This window comes from Neodiprion virginianus, chromosome 3 (assembly GCF_021901495.1).
Source record: "Neodiprion virginianus isolate iyNeoVirg1 chromosome 3, iyNeoVirg1.1, whole genome shotgun sequence".
In the NCBI taxonomy this organism is placed as follows: Eukaryota; Metazoa; Arthropoda; class Insecta; order Hymenoptera; family Diprionidae; genus Neodiprion; species Neodiprion virginianus.
Window position 1 is genome coordinate 35,147,853 of NC_060879.1, and position 20,740 is coordinate 35,168,592.

The following is a 20,740-nucleotide window of genomic DNA, read 5'->3' on the forward strand; positions in this document are numbered from 1 at the left end:
ACCGAGACGAGCCCGACGACCAATCGCGTACCGACGACGTACGTTCATTGATAAGCGCGTACTCCGGACGGTCGGGTGCGGGGTGTTCCTCGAATAGAACGTGACGTCACGTAGGCGGCCGGTAGCGCCGACGCCGAGGGCATATGCGCGAGCGTCGCCGGCCGTGATTTCGGGGTTTCGGGCGTCGAGCGGGGTGGTTTCAAAAAGGATTTCGGGGCAGCGCGGATCGCGGCCCTTGCTGCTCGCGGATCGTCAAGGTGACCTTGGGCCTGCGATAACCGTTATACGTGAAATTATCACTCGGGGGGGATATGCCAGAGGGTTGCAGATATCGGAGATTGTCGGCTATATTGATTGGTCTTTTGTGCGAAAGCAGCCACTACACCTCCTGTCTAGCTCTCTTTCTCTAGGAGCGGAGCGCGTCATCGATCCGCGAGTGACCCATATCCGTTGCCACTCCTCCCACCTCCCAGCTCCCACCTCCCGCCACCCCCAACCCACCCCGCTCGCCTTTTTTCCCCTTGTGCCTCTCGCAGCAGCCCTGCCTGCTGCCAACGAGCAGATCTTCGCGGGTTCGGGATGATAATCCAGTGAAACTCACTCCGCGACGAACTCCACCTGCAACAGCAGCCCTGGCCTGCCAAAATCCCTTCAATTCGGTCATCGTAAGTTTCAAACTTAAGTCTTTATTTCTTCATTATTATCATGATGGTATAAGGCACCGTATAAGGATCTTCGCTGATCCTCATTCGCCCTCTCATTATCATTTTTACATCCAGTGTCGTGTCGGCTTTGTTACGTGCCCCGATATTACCCTCGATGGCGGTCTTGTCATTCGAGAGAAAATGATGCCACGGACATTCGGCTATGGCTACATCGTCTATCGTGATGATGGTAATGGTCGTGCAGGAGGATTGTAGTGGTCGTGGTTGTAGCGGTTCAGTGGTTTGTGCGCGCCCGGTACGCGGTTGGTGATCAATAAGCAGTGTCGTATCAATTCTGGGTGCTGTTCGGCGTTATCTGATGATATCTGAACGGTTGTTGCCTTCAGCCATCTTCACCCGACACCCTGGTCCAAAGTGTATATCTCGTTACAATTTCTCTCTCGAAAGTTCAACTTGTCCGAATTTCTGTCCCACTTGATTGCCATATCTGCAGTTACGGAATTATCGGTCTCGCTTCTTCCGCATAAAACGCGTTATTTTACCAGTATATCGAGGTGATTTCATAATAAATACGGAAATATTTCAAGTTTTATGAGAGGAGCTTGATAAGTCCCGTGAACGTTAAGCGTTCCAAAGTATGAAGACTCGTTATTGTCAGTTTCAACTTACGCTCAGTGATCAGGTACAAAGTGTAGTTCATCACGGTATTTCGTAAATTTGTAAGACATGCATCCGTGTGCATGAATGTGGCTCTGTATATTATTAACGGTAACAATATATAGTGCTGCTATTGCGAAATTGTTGCAAAAGATTGAAATAAAAAACAACAGTAGCAGGTAAAGGTTCAATAATCATGATGCAATGCTACAGCTGGTAGACAATTATACGAATCATCGATCGTTGTGCCGATTTCGTCTCGTTTCCATTATCGTTCCATAGTAAATTTTCATTGCGACCCCCGTTCCGGAATTCGGTAGTCATCTAGGCGCGGAGACGACGATAAAGGTGGTGCCGCTCGCTCGAGTTACGCCACTGTAGACGAGTGGGGGGTGGTTTTCTCCGTCGGTTTTCGTCGTCCTCCGACGCCCGCCGTCGCGGCGTTCCGTCAGTGACGGTGGCGGGTTCCAGCAAACGGTGGGCCGACCCTTGGTCACTCGAACTGTACGTTACACGTCCGAAAGATAGTCGGGATTTGGGTTGAACCCGATTTTTTTGTTCCTCGCTTTTTCTGCATACTTTTTATCGCCTGTACCTTCATCTTCCGTCAAACCCGTGGCTGAAGAATGATGACGAATAATACGAGACGACCTCAGAACGGAGGGTCACTTTTTTCTTGATAAACACCTCGACCCCTTTTTCTCTCTACCCTTTCATCAGAGTAGCCACTGTCTTGACTGCAATGTACAGTATACTATTTCTCCAACGAGATAGAGATTCTAGTGTCGGAAATTACATCCTCTGAATTGATTGTCGGGTTTAAGCAGTGATCAAATAACTGGATATGTTACAGTGCTGCGGCGTTGGAGGTGGAGGGGCATCGACGGGGCCCCAGCCGCCACAACTGCAGGGGACCAACACAAGAACCACCATCATGCAAGACCCCGTCCTTGAAACTATCCTCGAGGTGAGTAACTCAGGATGAACTGATTCGACTCGACGGGTGGTCCCGAGGGCTTATATTGTATCTTTCAATTTTCGAATTTTTAATCCGAGTTCACTGATTGGTCAAGCAATGATTCCGATTGGCTGAAAGACCGGTCAAATTTGAAAGTACGCAACAGAATAGACCTCTTATGGAATGTTACCCTTATACTTTAGTGTGTATCGAATTGCATGATAGAGAAACAAAAGTACGCCGCACCTTTAATTAATGCAATAAATTCAAGTAACTAATTTATCTGACTATGCAGAATTATTATTCATATGCTGGGTATAACGAACGGAATTTAAAAAAGTTTAAATCTACCGTACTTGCCCGGTATCAGCTTCTAATAACTTTACGTAAATATTATGCAAGAGTTCATAGTATAATATGTTATAATGCACTTTCACGACACTCCCGTAGGGTCGCGTTTCAAACCCGCTCACACCGCACACGGTATGTGTACCAATGTGTACGTATTGCCGGCCTGTTGAGCTGAGCGAAAAATACCGAGGAATGTTTGATATACGTTCAGTTGTCTAACGTAATTTTAATAACCTTTATGAGGCTACACGCTATCGTATTGGATTTTCAACACAACTTAATCCCATGTAGCTCCGCCGGCTCAAAGGGCCTTTTCTGGGCTGATTCCTTTCCAATTTCATGATGGCGTTGCGCATTCTTACGGTGGCGGCGATTTTCTAGCGCATGTCTTACTTCACTGCTAAACCGTCGTTTCCGAATGTTGAGCTTTAGACAGCGTTGACGCTTCAATAATACGCAAATCTCCTTAATTCGATTTTAGCTTATCGTACGTATACTCCTCCAGCTTTAGTTAGATATTCAGCTATCCTACTCGACATCGAATTTGACAGCTTAGCACAGCCGGCCACAGCAATGAAATCCACAGGCATGTCTATGCAACTATTTTTTGAACTACAATACAAGAGCCTCAAATAACTCTGCGAATAACCGTAATTCTACCATGAAGTTCGGATGAATATCCGAAATATAACCCAACACTCTCAGCAATTATATATATCTCTATCTTAAAATGAAATAATCTAACGTAGCAATTCGTTCGTTTCATTCTGTAGCAAATGCGAGAGGCCGAGGCCCGCAGAGCAGAATTGGAGAGGCAACATGCGGAGACGCAGGCGCAGTTACGTGACAAGTTAGCTGGCCGGTATCCAGGACCAGAGTCTGTTGAAGCACTGCAATCGAAAATTAGGGAACTCGAAAAGAAAACAGAACTCCAGATGGTTAGACACGAAGAACTGTCCCTAGAGCTGACCAGCTTGAGACGGGCACGTAGCAGAGGACCGGTTGCTAGCAACGTGACTTCAACAGTCCCTATGTCCACGTGGCCCCCTGCTGGTTCTGAAATTGATCGAATTATTGCCAAAATTGAACAGGACAACAGGTGATAGTCATGGTGTAATACAAATCTATGTGCTTCATTAAGCATTTCATTCAGCTTCATAACGCTACATACTTACCAGATTTCGCTAATAGAATCACCCACATAAACCAGGGAAATATATTGTACCATGTAAAATTAGATATGACACCTTATTACTAAAAGTAATCAATGTGTCCAGTGGTTCTTGTAATGTAAATATAAACTGATGTGGCTTAAACGACGCATCGAAAATTCAATTGCAATACACTGGTCGACCAAAAATATCCAGTTTGTGTGATATAAATAGTCAGAATGCTAGTAACGTAATAAGTAGATGGTGTTATTTGAAAATGCCTTAGAAACCTTGTACCACCTACATTCATTCCATCTAATTCTTTCTGTCTTTTAATTTCGATTACACACACTCAGCTTAAGTAAAACCAGTGCCAGTAGGATTCTGCACGAGTTGGATCATTCGAGGAGCAACGTGACAACTCAACAGCCTTCTGGTTCCCAAAGTATATTACGTTCAAGTTCAGAAAATCTTCCCAACTTGGGGCAACATCAGCACCCTCCACATCCGCATGCATTAAACCTTGGTCTACCGTCACAAACATCACACGTGAGTTGTCATTGATAAATAAGCTACGATTTTATTGCTCTATAGAATATATAGAATGACTCTTTCAACACTAGTTTCTAATACCTGCAGAGCTTTCTTTGTATGGTAACATTATTGTACTAACTTATCTGAAAAAATATTTGACAATATAGTAAGTTACTCATGCTGATATCTGTAATCAATAGTACGCTGGCTCTCCGATGCCATTAACGCCAATGATGCCTGGCTGTCCACCGTTAACACCAAATGGTCCACCGTACCACTACAGCGAGCCGATTCCACCTGCACCATCTCTTTCAACTAGCCAATCACAGCCTGCGTTTCAGCAGAAGCTACAACAATATCAGCAACAACAACAGCAACAGCAGCACGAACTATCAAGCTCGCACTCACAAGGCACCCTACCGTCTCAACAAAAACAACTACAAACACACACGCAGTTTTCCGGCAGTCAATATCAAGAAAGTTATCCACATACACAAACGTACCAACAACCAATACAGCAACAACAACATCCTGTTTCAACTTCGTACTTAACTTCTGCTACTGGAGGTCAGAATGTCATGCCTCATTATACGCAACCGAGTCAGACAAATCAAGGCTATCAACTCAACGGTAGTCAACAGGTAGGTTTTTCCAGCAACAATAATACGAACATTGGTCAAGAATTTTTCCAAGCATGTTTCTTTGCTTTTTATTACACGCGAATACCTGGCGAATAAAAAATTGAAAAACATAGTCATTATAAAATATTGTAATATACTAGCAAGTTAAGATTCATGGTAAAGAAGACCCAGGCAAAATGTACATGATGAACAGTGAAAATATGTAGATTTCATAAAAATGACTTACATCCTCTAATTTTATCATGTCAATGGATTATTTTTTATCTCATTAGCAGACAACATACCCAACGCTGTCCATGACTTCTCATCCCAATGGAACTTACAACTCTGTAACAACCAGTTATGCATCGCAACTGACTCATCACAACTATTCTGGTCCACATACAAGTATCCCCCAGACAACACTTTCTTCTCTTCCACCATATTCGACAACAACACCTGCCTATCACTCAACATTGGGTACCTTGACTAGCTCCTCACAAAATATGCTTCCTTTTTCAACTGGGCAGAGCACGTTTTCGACTGCTGGTTCTAACTACTCTACAGTTGGAACAAATGCATACGGCACGTCAGGAGTGAACACAGGTATAAATGATGTACCACTGATTAAAAAAATTCTCCTACCAATTTTTCACACAGCATACAACTTATTTGTATCATACAAGTTCATAACTTGTTTTTATTACAAATTAGGTCCTACTTCAAGTGGCTTATTACAAGCTATAGGAGATCCCCTCCAAGCTATGCAACAGTTGTCGGCGCAGTCACAAGCTAGCCAACTCCAACAACAAGCTATTATACATCAAATTCAACAGAGCTTGCGAGCCAGCTCGCCAACCGCCACTGGATCAACTGGTCACCACTTTTTGGGACCGAGACAAATGCCAAAAATCCCAACAGGCATTTTATCCAATCCAATGGATCGTCTGACTAATGACAATATGGTGTCTGAAGGACAAGTGGACATGTTAGATATTCCTGGAAAAGGCAGGTGTTATGTTTACATCGCACGGTTCAGCTACGAACCTTTCCAGCATTCGCCTAATGAAAACCCTGAAGCTGAGTTGCCTGTACAAGGCGGAGATTATCTTTTGGTATGGGGACAGCCTGACGACGATGGTTTTCTTGATGCAGAGACGCTAGATGGTCGACGAGGCCTCGTACCAGCAAATTTCGTTCAAAAATTGGTAGGAGATGATCTCTTAGAATTTCATCAAGCTGTTCTGGGACTCAGAGATGTTGATGATGCCGCTTCCACTAATATACCGCAAGTCAGTATAACATTAATGATATACGTTTTCTTGACTTACAACTAGGTTGTTCTCCGCTGTGATTATACTGACTGCACCTTAATTTTTAGTTCGAATCTATACCTGGTAACGTTAATGACTTTTACTCCAGTTATGAAACAAAAAAATCAGTAAGCAGTTGCATCATTAATCGTATATTTCCATGTCGTAGAGAATATGTTTTTACCGACACTTATATGCCACTTTTTCATTAATAACAGTGGTGAAAAACAAAGTTACAGTTTCAGTCAGCTCGTGTTCACAGTTCGTATTATTATACAAAGTCCGATTGCTCTGATACTTCATTTTAATCATGAATGGGATCACAGTGTTACCTGCAGGACATTGACTTGGAGTTAGCAGCACTAGAAGAGGGCAACCGTAACCGTCAAGCAGAATTATCTGCCTATGCAGAGCTGGACAACATTGCTGATGAAGATGAACAAGAGCCACCAGGTTAATATCTTGATATTGCATGTTTTTTTCAAACGGTATTAGTTAAGTGTTTACTTGCTATATGGTTTTATAATAATGAAACGTAGATTGGAACTTCGAATGTGAGATCTTTTCCAGTGTTTTATATTTTCTGTATAGTTATGAGCTGATAATTTCTCTATCATTTATATCGATGCGAATGTGATATATATCGTTGTATATTATTTGTTTCTTGTGCGAATCGATGATCGTGATATCCAACTATTTTGAAGAATATGAAATCTTGTAATCAATCTGCTTCGAATGTAATACGCTATTGAATTTTACTCAGTCGTAGATTACTCTGATCAGTTTGGGTAGCTTTAGGTATATCACGGGAGTGAGAATTTTGAAATTATTTTTGGGATTGTATCGATAATATTTTTATACTAACCAAGTGATCTAGTCTACTGCGGTAAAAGCGAAGTAAAAGTGAAGACTTGATTTACTCTTAGTTGCCATTTTTTCTTTCTTTTTTTTTCTTTCTTTCTTTCTTCCTTTTTTTGTATTTATTTATTTTTTTTTCCTTCTACTTTTCCAAGAAATATGGCAGTATCAAAACTGAAGTAAAATAGAGTGTGCATGTTGCACGCTGTATAGATTGCTTTTATTTCTTTTACAATATTTATTTGTCTGATCATTCAATTCAGATAAGTATAACAGTACATAGGTATAGTATATACATAGATGTACGATGAAGTTGTTATGTATCATTTTAAATGAACAGACAATATAAATATTCATAGGGTATTTTATTATTCAGAATGGTGTTCACTTTTATTTTGTCTACAATCTTTGCTGTAACTCCGAGCCATAGGCCAAGTAAAAAATTTATTTTATTAGCTGCTTGCGGTGAAGCAACACAATGAACAGTGCTGGTATTGTAGCATAGACATAAATAAGGACTGTGGGAAATATTTATTCGACAGTTATTATGACAAGTTATTTGATGACACTCTCTGTTGAGCAGCATCGCAAAAACAGCTACTTTTGATTATCTGAATGGAACGAACAGTGTTTGGCTGTTGATTGTATAAAATACAATATTGAATGGGGTTAGGCTCGCCGAGAGAGAGAGTACCTACAGCTAGGGTTGTCTTGTGTTTTTCCTCCTGAAGAAGTCTACCTGTTTTCGGACCTAGTACCGGCGCCACAACACCTCACCCTTGAACGTCAGCTGAACAAGAGTGTGCTGATTGGTTGGACTGCGCCGCAAGAGAATTCTCATCACCTCGAGTCATACCATGTCTACGTAGATGGAGTCCTTAAGGTCACTGTCAAAGCTACTGAGAGAACTAGAGCATTGGTCGAAGGAGTTGATTCCACAAGGGTCAGTTTTTTCTTTGTTTTCACATTGTAAAAAGTAGTCATAAATGTGACAAATTATCCTGTTGGGCAGTTTTTTTTTAGAAATTTGATATCCTTTCTATCCTTGTTATCCCTAATATTTGTTAGTAGTTTGAAATATCGAAGGTTAAAAATATTTGTTGAACCTGAGAGTTGACAGTATTTTTTATAGAATTCTTACGTCTAGCGCTCATCAATGTACATTCCTTTAATAATTTTTTTTTTAATTCACAAATTTTGCTGGATAAGAACAGAAGCGACATTTTCAACGACATAAACGGTTTCATAGTGTAAATATCCATTCTCAAAGAATTTTTAAGTATGAATTTTGGATTTGTAGTACCTTCGAATTAATAATAAAATCATATTCTAATCATACAGCCACACAGGATAAGTGTTCGATCTGTAACACACTCTCGGCGGACGTCGCGGGATGCTGCATGTACTATGGTGATTGGTAAAGACGTTGCCATGGGACCGACTGCAGTTAAGGCGTCAAACGTTACTGCAACTAGTGCCGTCATTTCATGGTTACCAAGCAACAGTAATCATCAGCATGTCGTTTGCGTCAATAATGTTGAAGTTAGAACTGTGAAACCTGGAGTCTACCGTCACACAATAACTGGCCTAGCTCCATCCACAATATACAGAGTAACTGTTAAGGCAAAGAACTTGAGGGCTACACACTTTGAAGACCAGAATACACAGTCAGCTAATGCATTGGCCTGTCACGTCCACTTCAAGACTCTGCCTAAGGGACTGCCTGATCCTCCGGTCGATATACAGGTGATAATTGTGAACTACAATATACAATTTCCGTAACTGACTCAAGAAAAACGTTAAATGATGGAAAACTGTTCTTGCGCTATTAGTTTTTTATTGTGTTTTTTTAAAGGTGGAGGCAGGACCGCAGGACGGCACTTTGCTAGTGACCTGGCAGCCTGTTGCCCTAAACGGTTCGGCCGTCACCGGTTATGCGGTTTACGCGGATGGTAAAAAAGTTACAGACGTTGACAGTCCAACTGGAGATCACGCTTTGATTGACATACACAAATTGATGGGTCTCAACCCTAAACATGTAACAGTGAGAACAAAAAGTAGAGAAAGTCAGTCTGGAGACAGTTGTGCAACTGCGATTCCGTGTAGCGTTCTCAGAGGAGGCCCCCATTTGCATGGCCCTCACGGGCCTGACCTCAACCAGCAACAAATAGCCAACCAAGAAGACCCTAACCGTAGAGTTACAAATATGAATCAACGTTATCCGAGTGCACCTGTACCTCCACATATGAGGAGGCACGGCACAACCAGGGTGGATTCACATGGTCAAGTAGTTATCGAGACTGACGAAAATCTCTCGGATAAAGAAATATATCCTGGGCAGAGTATACCGCAGATAGGTAAGATTTCCTAATTCATTTCAAGATTTCAAAGCATCAAATTATTTTCAACTACTTCATGCATATTGAAAGTTATAACTTAATTTTCTCATATGAATGTGAGCAATTATCATTAAAAGAAATCGATGTACAAAAACCCCATCTATCTTATCGTATCTATTCCTATTCTCATAAATTTTCTACATATAATCTTTACTGACCAATAGAGACTTATAAACGTTTTTCAACTATCATTGATTATCAGGTGTTCCAGAAATCACAAAAGATTCAGCTAGTGAAGCAAATTATAGCGAGGAAGAAGATCCGTCTCGAAGAGGAAGAAATATGCCTCCACATCACGGCCATCACAGATACAATAATCCAGGGATTCCTGCTGGACCAACTCACAGAGGGGGTAGACCTACCGGAGGCCCTAGACCTCAGGATCCATACTACGATCAATCAGGTACATTTTTATTCAGAATCTCTGCTTCGATTTAGAACCTTTCTTACCACTTCATTTGTTTATGCAAACTGTAACACAGTTTTCATATACCATTCGATTCTAACTACAGACTTTCACGGTTAGCAGGTAACCAAAGGGGAAGGGGTCCAGTGTATCGAAGTGGACGAGGAGCAAGTCAGGCTCAAGGTGGAGGTGCTGGTGGACCACATCACGCGCCTACTGGGGCTCAGCAAATTAACAAACGGACCAGGTGGTTTGTAGCTCTATTTGACTATGATCCTACTACAATGTCGCCAAACCCTGATGCCTGCGAAGAAGAGTTACCTTTCAGCGAGGGTGAAACAATCAAGGTTTTTGCAAATTAAATATTTAAGTATCGTCAGTGTTCACTTTTTAAATGACATTTGTAACATGGAACGAGAATCATTTACACACATTGTCCGAGCGCAAAGAACTTAGGTCGTGTTCAAACTGAATCAATTTACCTTTTTTTTGAAGGTTTATGGGGAAAAAGATGGTGATGGATTTTATTGGGGTGAGTGTAGAGGCCGAAGAGGTTATGTACCCCACAATATGGTCGAAGAATTGAAGGATCAAGGTCCAAATTCAGGCGTTGCTGTTCGGCGAACTGGCCAAGGTTGTGGTCAGGGAGACAGGTGGGGTGATATATACGCCAATATGCCTGTAAAGAAGATGATCGCCCTTTATGACTATGACCCTCAAGAACTTTCGCCAAATGTTGACGCTGAGGTAAATTTTTGTCCGCAATCAATATCTATAGTTTGAGTTTGTTAATGAAACAAAATGTTTATAATCATTTTTTAAACATTAGCAAGTGGAACTGAGCTTTCAAACTGGCAATGAGATCTATGTCTATGGGGAAATGGATGATGATGGATTCTATATGGGCGAACTGGATGGAGTACGTGGACTAGTTCCCAGTAACTTCCTCACAGAAGCACCTGGTCAAGCACAAACCCAAGGCCAAGGCCAGGGTCAACAGCCTCCTGGCAGTAGAAGAGCTCCCGGGCAAGGTCAAGGTCCAGGTGCACGAGGTCCGCCACCTCCTCCTAGGGAACCTCCTCCACCTGGCCATCGTCGCCCAAAAGGTAAGATTGACAGTCACTTTCCTTCATTTCTATTTTCAACAATTATAGACGCTATTGTGTATAACTATCTCCGTTTAGGCCAACTGTATATCCTTATGTCCCATTCATTTCTAAATATTGAAGGGGTTTTGGGGTTACAATCATACTCACAGAATAATTACTAAATCATTGTTTTCAACCGACAATGCTACTTGCACTTTGCATATTACTGTGCATAGTAATAGTTTATTTTAATTCTATTGGGTAACCTGAATTAACAATATCGTTTCTTAATAATATCACAATTTCCTGCTAATATGGATATTTTGATGAACAAGAAAAATACGTTCAACAAAACATCATTTAACTCGTAGTATGGAAAGTATAAGTGATGATGATTTTCTTGCTATTAACAATGCATCAATACAAACCTTACAAAAAAGCGTAAACGGAGTATAGGAACAGCAAGCAACACAAGACACGAGACTTGATGTGCCAGACGACAGGCAGGAGGGTTACGAGAAAACATACGGTCAGCGTGTACCAATATATTAATTATTGTCCAATTGATATTAAACTATACTATTAAAATATGGCCAAATAACACAACCATAAATTCTTTGCTAAGAATATTTGTAACTGGTTAAGCCAAATAAGAAATCAAAGTGTTGAGATCATCATAGATAGTTAATTATAATGGCATTTGGATATTTTATTCCTCTAGAGAGCCAATTATGAATATTTCAAATACATACACCTTAGACTAATTAACTAACTGCTAATTGATGTTGGGTGATGTACCGATGTCGTAGAAATCTATACTATTGCTTGCCCTACAATCTACGTGCTCAGTATGTGTCGAAGGTACATACTTGTTATACACGTGTACACAGAAATTGCAGTGTCTAATTTGCACACGACTATAAATACACTGTAAATGAACTGATGAGACTTCATTTGAGACATATTAAAAAGCTGGGGGTACCCAAAGTTGAAGAATAATTGGATACAAGTTATTTGATATTAGATTTCATTCTTGCTAAAGATTGAGTATTCACATCAAGTAGTTATTGCATAAGATTATCTTTATTTTATGCAGAATATAACCGGAACGTAATAAAATTCAATCACGAGAGAAAATAACGTTTAAAAATAAGTAGAATTTTTAAAAAAGAAGATCAAGGCGCAGTTCACAAAAATATGTGGTATTTTAGTGATACAAGGATTGTATCCCAATATCAAGAATACAATCACATGATGGCAGGTTATATTTTGTTCACAAAGGCTTTATAAAATGAATAATAAAATAATTACAAAAGATGCCATAGTATTTCAAAATCGTTTAAATTAAGAAGAGATGTATTAATTAAATGTGTTATTATCGAATGTAAACGAATAATACCCCATCTATCCATAATCCAGTCAGTATAATACATACTTGATGAAATACCTCGAGTACTGCTAGACACGTACTGATATACAAACACATGACAAATGCAAAAACACCATGCTGCTTTCAATGTGTTCTCTTATATACTATGTATTTTCTCTCCGGGCTCTATTCAGCTCTATCACTTCTCTATATCTGTCCTACTATCTTTGCCTATACATACACGTATATATTTATATATTAACTGACACAGATATATACATATATATATGTATATATATATATATATATATATATATATATATATATATATATATATATATATATATATATATATATATATTATATATGTGATATACATGTATATATGTATATTAATATAGATAAATTATATTTATTTATTGACTGATTATTACGATCATGTCGTATTAACATGATCTGTCTGTGTGCCTGGACTGGTCAGTGGTCGTCGTGTCACATGATTGTCGTTCGTGTCGTGTTGTCATGCTGGTGCCTTATCATATCATTTAGTTATTAGCATTACTCTTTTCTGACTTTGACACTTGATTTTTTTTATCCAAATTCATGATAAATATCACATGTTTATTCAACTACTAGCAAAGCGTTGGTCAACATTCTCCTATATATTCATCTACTAATTACCTAGGGGACATCATCCTAATTCAATTAGTTCTGTAACATATTCATAATAGCTCGGAAATTTTTGATAAACTACCATTATTTGAATTTTATCACACGTTGTATATAAATTTTCGAAGGCATTTCTTTAGTTGTCAAAATTAACAAATCAAATGTATACGTAAATTTCTTGCAGTTGTCAAATTATGTATTAGAGTACTCAAATTTTATGTACTGCAGAGTATGAATGTTCAAGGCATAGATATTACTTACAAAGCTTGCTTTCAATGAAATGTGCAATATAATTATATTATTCAAGTTATCCAATATGACCAACAGTGCATTGTTTTTTAAATACAATAATGTAATATTTATCATCAATGATGCCTTCTCACTTGTGATGAATTGATGATTTTTCCAAGTTGCAATTATTTCTTTAAGAAATGATATATTGAAATATTGGATCGAGATATAATGTTTTCTAAGTATCTCCAAGATTGGAAGCGATCTGTTGTAACACCTTATTCTTGGGAATAGTTTTGTTTTAGATTATTCTTTTTACTTCTGTTGAAGTATCTTTGGTCATAATCCTATACAAAAATATCACAAATTAAATTCACTTTATAACTCACTCAAATCCATATACATGTATGTATGAGCTCTTCAATGACTGCTTTTTGCAAACGTTCTCATAGACTTCATAAATAGTTTAATAACACAGTCCAATTCGCATTGCATTCATAAATAGTTTTTTAATTGAGTCTAACCTGCAACTTTTCTCGAAACTTTTACAATTTACAAAAAGTTGTCATAGGGTACTTTTGATAATCCCAGATTTTTAATCATTCATAAGACTTTCATGGCGTTCATGTTGTGACTGATGGTTGAAACAATATCTCTGAAAGTTCATGTTAATAAGACATTTCATATAATCAATTAGTAAAATATATAAATAACTTTCATAGTTGTGAATTCTATGAAAATCGCGAATGGTATGGTATAGTCACTTTGAAATTTGCGCCACAAATGACAACACGACTCTGTTCTCTTCTCTGTTGCTAGATGCGTCTGCCTGCATTGTGCCTGTGTCTGTCCCTGTCTGTCACTTAGACTCTAGACAACAACAACAACAACAACTACCACCACTAATGAACAACCAACACCAACAAAACAATCCACCACCGCATCTAGCCTATCAACAAGCGAACAACCACAGCTACACGACTGTAACCACGTCTAATCAGCACGGACCTAATCACCCACCCCCTGGGGGTGTCATGGGCTCCCATAACCCCCATCAGGTGGGCCAAGGGTCTGTCCCACCCCACCTTCAGCAGCAGGTGAGTGCACGCTATCCTAAACAAAAGACAAAATCCAAGTATTGTTAGAAGGGGACCAAATCATAGGAATAACATGAGACTGTAATTGCTTTATAATGGCGGCACATCAGTTTTATTATGGTTACTTTTCTCAAAGGAAATCTGTTTTGTTTCAAAGTAATTATTGTGACAATTTTACAAGTAATTAAAATCCTGATGTGTTTGGTTGGGCGACAGAAAAATATGTAGGTGAATCCGGTCAGCATTTAAATTTTTGATAATGTTGACCGATGTCATTGAATATCAATTTCAAAACCTTCAGCGTTGTAATGCTTGCACCAATATCTATCAAGCTTTGGACTTTGTCAAGTTGAATTTTCAATCTTTTGCAATGGTCTTATAGAAATCCTCCGATCGCATGTTAATTCTGAATATCCCTTGCACAGGTTAGTTAAAACGGTGACGAAGAGTCAATTGTGATTCATTGTGAATGTTTTTCTTATATAAAATAAGAAGTTCCAATGGGGTGCACAAATGATGACAGAATATACAATTTTCTAGTCAAGCATGTATAAATCAAGAATGATAGAAATAAAAGGATATTCAATTATGTACAAAGCTGAAAACCATAAATTGATGATGTGTATGAACTGGTTTTGTCACACTAGACAGCATAGCATGTTGCATCCAATGTTTTTCACACAGCTCTACAGCCTTGTAAGATTTGGTTTCAAGTACTTCCCAGTATAATACTTTAGATTAACCTTATTTGAAGAATTGATTAGTTTTGATAAAATTTTCCATACAATCCAATGGCCACAGCTTTAATATATTTAGAAAAATCCATTGAACAAAGTATTGTACAACTTCTGAAATGTATTACTGTAATATATTGCAATACCTTTGTTCTGTATCAGGCCTTGCATTTTTACCTGTGTTGTAGTTATGGAATATCTAGTAATTAATTTAAATGTTTCTGCAACCCTGCTATTGGCTTGTTTCTCAGTCTCTGTATGCACACTACTGATATTTCTGAAAATACAAATACTTTTTACCTAGCAGCTATTTGAATGTCTTTCAAGGACATGGTGCTAAATGATGTACGTGAAAGAATGAACTACTTCGATTATTTCATGTACCTGCCAGAGTTTGTTCGTATTTTAGAATGCAAAAATTGGCCATTTTACCAGTGAAGGACAGTAGAGAAATATTCTTTGCATAAAATTTTTGGACACACAAATTGTGACGTTTAAGTTGTTATTTTAGATGCAAGTAGCGTATTCAAATTGTGAAGTATGAAAAAAGAAATGTTGTGTATATAAATTGTGCGTATTTGAGCGATGTTGAAAAACAATACTCGGTTTATTTTCAGGGGAGGGGGAGAGGCGTGGGCAATCGAGTCGTTGGTAGTAATGCAGCGGGGGTTCTTCAAGGTCCACCACCGCACTTGCAGCAAAATGAATATCCGACACAGCAGCAACAGCAGCAGCAACACCAACAACAGCAACAGCAACAACAAGGACCTAGTCAACAGTATTCCCAACAAAATCCACAAAACCAAAACTACAGTCAACCAAATCAAGGCTATCAACAAAACCAAGGCTACAGCCAACAGAACCAAAACTTCAATCCACAGAATCAACAATTTCCACAGCCAAACCAAGGATACCAACAAAATCAGGGATACGGGCAAATGAACCAACAGTATTCGCAACAAAACCAGAGCTCGTCCATCTCAGGACCTCAAGGCACTAGTAAACCTATGCGAGGTATACCAACCGTTATACCTACTGCCCAAAGTAAGACTCAGGCTGATGGTCAAGCTCAACAACCAGCCCCAGCTGCTGGACCAAATCTAATGCAAAAATTCACAGAAATGGCAGGGGCTAGTGCAGGTGGAGATATATTGTCGAAAGGCAAGGAACTTATCTTCATGAAGTTCGGGTTGGGGAAGTGAAGTCTATCAGTTTTTATTAGATTTATTTATTCCAATTTCTACATTATGCTGACTGTGTCATTTGGCTCAGACCGCTATGTATTCTGAACTCTCACTTGAAGAAATTGTAAAATAGGGTTCTTTGATGAAATTGATAGATTTGTCCTTAAAAGCTAGTTATTGAATAAACACTGTACCACCATTAGCAACTACAAATCTGTAAATTATATCAATTGTCTGGGTGATTAGACAATTGTATTTTCAATGTCACGTCGTGTTATAAAAAACCCTTCGTAGCTGGAAAAAACTGTTAGGAACTTGAAATTTGAGAGTTTCTTGCCGGTATTTTTCTACTACCGGTATTTTGGTTATTTTTTTTTTTTAATTCCAAAGGGAATAGTGTAGTAATAATTTTCGCACATTCAAGTCAAATCAATCCCTTGCCTCGTAAACTAATGTTTTTGAACAGTACCAGTTGGCATCGCAGTAACGGGTAGTAGGTTTTGTGGCAGGTGTATGTTACGTATATTTAATCAGCACTTGCATTTCCTGGTTGATGAGAGGAAATAAGGGTCCATAAGTTTTAGTACAAGCATATTTTTTTTTGCCAATGTCTAGTGTTCCAGGTACCATAGCATACGAAGATGCAGTTTACATTACACAAACACATACACGCGCGCACGCACGCGCCCACACACACACACACACACCACATTGTCCTAATATATTATTGTGTGGTACTTTTTCTTAACTGCCAGATGCTTGTCACAAAATACCTTTTGATTTTGAAAGTTTCATAATAATTTTATTTTACTAAAAGCAATACAACTTTATAGTATTTTGATATGAGTACTCAGGTAAATGTAATTCGTGATTTGACTCAACAAAATCAATAACTCGTGTTACGCAACTCCTAGTTATCACTGATACCTAACTAATTAAATTTTTGTGACACGTGTATGCCAGTACTCATCTTCAACTGCTGTGATTCTCTGATAAATACCTCAGTTTCAATCAAATGAACCAATTAAGCAGACACGAGAGCAAAGTCATTTAACATACGTTATAGAAGAGTGCATTAATTCGGTTTAGTTATATATATATGATATATGAATTCAATTGAAACAACATATGGTAATGTGAAGTAGCCTCGTATTACCTTTTTCATGATGGACTAGGAGTGAGCGTAGGGATTTATTTAGCATTGTTCGCAGAGCGATAAATTGAAGTGATAAAAACGAAATTGATTGAAATTAGCAAATGGCCGGCGCTTACGTAGTTCGGGGTAGGGTAGATATAGACGATTGGACGAACGCATTGTCCAAAGTCGCGCGTGGGTGGGCGTGCCTTGAGATGCCTCACTCTGACACAAACAATAATCATATCTATAAATAATAAAATTAATAATTAATTTATTAAGTAATTATAAATAAAAACAGTGCGACTGCAGAAAAATGGTCCTAGCTCTTTGAAAATCTTGAATCTTGTTAAATAAATTCTAAAGATTCTAAATACCATTACAAAGACATAAAAATCTTGCCGGTATGCAATTTGTATACAAATTTATAGATTGTGCTCCAAACGTGACATTTCATTGTCGGGCATTACGAGTATTCATTTATTATTCTAACTAAGTCACATTAGCTAAAAAATATCTTGGCATGAGATCCTCGAGTGTATGCCGATCTATGCTTTGATGTTTTATAGCTATTGTGATGCAATTTATTTATAAAGATGCTAAATTTTCTGACTAGAAACCTTTTCATGTCCCACTGATAACAGAATTAGCTTGCTGTGGCATTCAGCTGTTCTGTGGATAGGAGACATTTTTCCATCCACAATTTGCCAGCTATTAATTAAATCAATTAATGATCAATACCAAAAAAAATGCATACCAATTATATTATAATTGTAATGAATTAAATAATATTATTATTACTGATTAATGAATAATAATATTAATAAAATAATGGAAACGATTACACGTGCATATACATAATAATATATTATATTTAACTATCGCAAATTGTTGTTACATCGCTACTTGAGTGTATTTTGTACAAAGTATCCGATTTTTATTTTATTTTTTTGCCAAAAAAAAAGTAAATGAATCATAAGATGACGAGAATGAAGTTAACTTGTAATGTAATATGATAATGTTATTAATTATATCTAAAAACGATCATTGTATTACCAAATATTGACGGTTTTAGATCCGTGGATTGATCTGTATGCACGTGACACTATGCTCGAAAGAATTCATTTTGTCAAATTGGAGTAGTGACATAATGTGAGCATATATCTGCGTCGTTCTAAATTTTAAAATCTATCTTTGCTCTTTATTATTATGAGATCGTTTAGACTTCGTGATGAATGTTCATCCTGGAAAACATCATATACTTTCTCCAACTAAATCGTACACAGTTGGTCAAGGTAGTGTTAATTGACGGCAAAAAAATCATTTTGCCACTACTCTAAGAAAAGATTAAGCCAATGACTTCTCCAGTGGTCTGGTCTTGACGTTGACATAAAAAATGTGTTTTTAGTGTGAATACATAGGTAGAATTTTTTTTCCACTATTGAGTAACTTCATCCAAGCAAAGACCAGTTTATAATGAGCAACATGCTACCAAATTAGTAGCGTTTGTGGTGATCATACTGATTCTACCATGGTTAGGTATTCGTTCACAAAGTATTATTCAAGAGCCAAATCCAGTTGAATCAGATAATCGGGAGTGAATAATATATTTCGTTTATTTTCAGTGGGATCTAATCTAATTACCTTTTAGTACTGCAAATCATGTATTCACAACACCTTGTATTAAAGTACTTTCAAAAGTGTTGATTTTGAAAACATGTTTTTAAACTTTCACAGCTCAAGTGATCACTTTGAGTACAAATTGTGATAACCCGATTTCTAATTTATACTAAATCTAGCAGCGATATTCATTGGCTCGTGTATTCTACGGTATCTAATGGAAACGTGTTGTTGCAGACTGTTGTTTTGTTGACTCCCCGTAAAAATTTTGATTCAAAGAAACGTGTGCTTCATTTAATGATAGAAATAAATTATCTATCAAAATTAAATGCAACGTCCAATAATTTTTACGTTTGTGTCGACAGAATTATGATTCATATCATAGATTTCTTCTAAAAATACAATCTACGAAACTTAGACTCTCTGTAGGATTCGAATACGTAATATTAGTTACCATTCTCTAGTATTAACACTAAAAACCATAGAAAGCTATAGCATTATTCAACAATAACAAGGATGCCAACGCCAGCTATGTTTGATATTTGACCTTGCGCTTAGTTTTCTATGGATCAACAAATGAGAATCGAATCCTTGTTAGCCAAATAAGAAATGAAAAGAAAAAAATTGATAACAAGAATACAATGTTATTATAAACAACAACTTAATAAAAGAAAGTTGTTTGTTGTTACTTGCGTGACACCTCGTATATCATGCTTTATACGTTTATGTTAATGATCTGAGAAACAAATTTTATGACAGTTTCTATGATGTTTCCATCACTTATTGCATTTTTCATCTAAAAAGATATAAAATTGTTGAAACTGAAAATATTGTAATATGTTATGGGATAAAAGTGTCTTGATGCAGTGCAATTAATCAATTGTATCTACGTTTTGAAAATTGTGTCATCTCAATAAGGGTTTATAATTACTGTTCTACACATTTACGAGAAATGTGGGATTTAATCAGACAGTAAAAATAACGCTCCATCAAACTATAAGTCTTTGGCAGAAGCGTAGACAGTGCACAAAACAATGAGCATAGCTACAATCGCCTCATCTGAAATGGAAGTGAATACATTTCAATTTGAAAATTTCATGCAACAATCTGTTGCAATTCGATCACTATAATAAAAGTTGATTGATTGCATTATACCCAACATGCGTCCCTATCTTACTTAGTCCTCTAGAAATTTGATCGCCACATTTCTTCGGCCCTGTTTTATTATAAATTCATGAACAAGAGTTACTTCTAATAGCACAATCTGAAACTATGTAGTTAATTTCATTTGACGTTTAAATAACAATGGCAAAGGACAATATAATAAGATTTTCCTTTATTTGCAATCTTTGCTATGATTGATCTAGAATGTATATTATTAAGTGAGAGTTGAGTTACAAAGAAAAACTGAAAATACGATCAAACAATAATAAAATAAGTTACTATATGTCGTCAAGTTTATCATCCTGAGTTCATCCCAGCCCTGTAGGTGTTTTATACTAAGATTTATAAATCAATTTTTTTTTCAAACTTATGTTGGATGATGAAATTTTGTTTTCCAACTATTTCTTCGGGTTTTATCATATAGTTATTACTTAGTTTGTTTCAACTGACCAAACTTATCTTGCAAATTTATGAAATTATACTGGCTAGCTTATTGTCAAGTATAAGTATAAGATTTTGGAAGATTGCAAGAAATTA

General features: G+C 37.6%; 1 protein-coding gene across 9 annotated transcripts; it reads left to right on the plus strand.

The window, feature by feature from the left end:
* Nucleotides 1-95: 95 nt before the first annotated feature.
* On the plus strand, nucleotides 96-20,486 carry LOC124299464 (RIMS-binding protein 2). 9 transcript variants are annotated; one of them, XM_046752648.1, is made up of 17 exons: nucleotides 96-665; nucleotides 2,176-2,289; nucleotides 3,405-3,730; nucleotides 4,139-4,331; nucleotides 4,517-4,957; nucleotides 5,230-5,542; nucleotides 5,651-6,228; nucleotides 6,576-6,702; nucleotides 7,839-8,050; nucleotides 8,449-8,853; nucleotides 8,963-9,464; nucleotides 9,709-9,909; nucleotides 10,033-10,259; nucleotides 10,408-10,659; nucleotides 10,742-11,018; nucleotides 14,089-14,366; nucleotides 15,718-20,486. In XM_046752648.1, exons 2-17 carry the CDS (start codon nucleotides 2,257-2,259, stop codon nucleotides 16,300-16,302), a joined length of 4,950 nt encoding a protein of 1,649 aa, XP_046608604.1. In that variant the 5' UTR covers nucleotides 96-665; nucleotides 2,176-2,256; the 3' UTR covers nucleotides 16,303-20,486. The 9 variants fall into 9 exon arrangements, with proteins under 9 accessions (XP_046608604.1, XP_046608607.1, XP_046608599.1 ...); XM_046752643.1 differs by lacking the exon at nucleotides 96-665 and adding an exon at nucleotides 1,015-1,347 and having other exon boundaries at nucleotides 10,036-10,259; XM_046752644.1 differs by lacking the exon at nucleotides 96-665 and adding an exon at nucleotides 1,016-1,347 and having other exon boundaries at nucleotides 5,233-5,542.
* The last annotated feature ends 254 nt before the right edge of the window (nucleotides 20,487-20,740 follow it).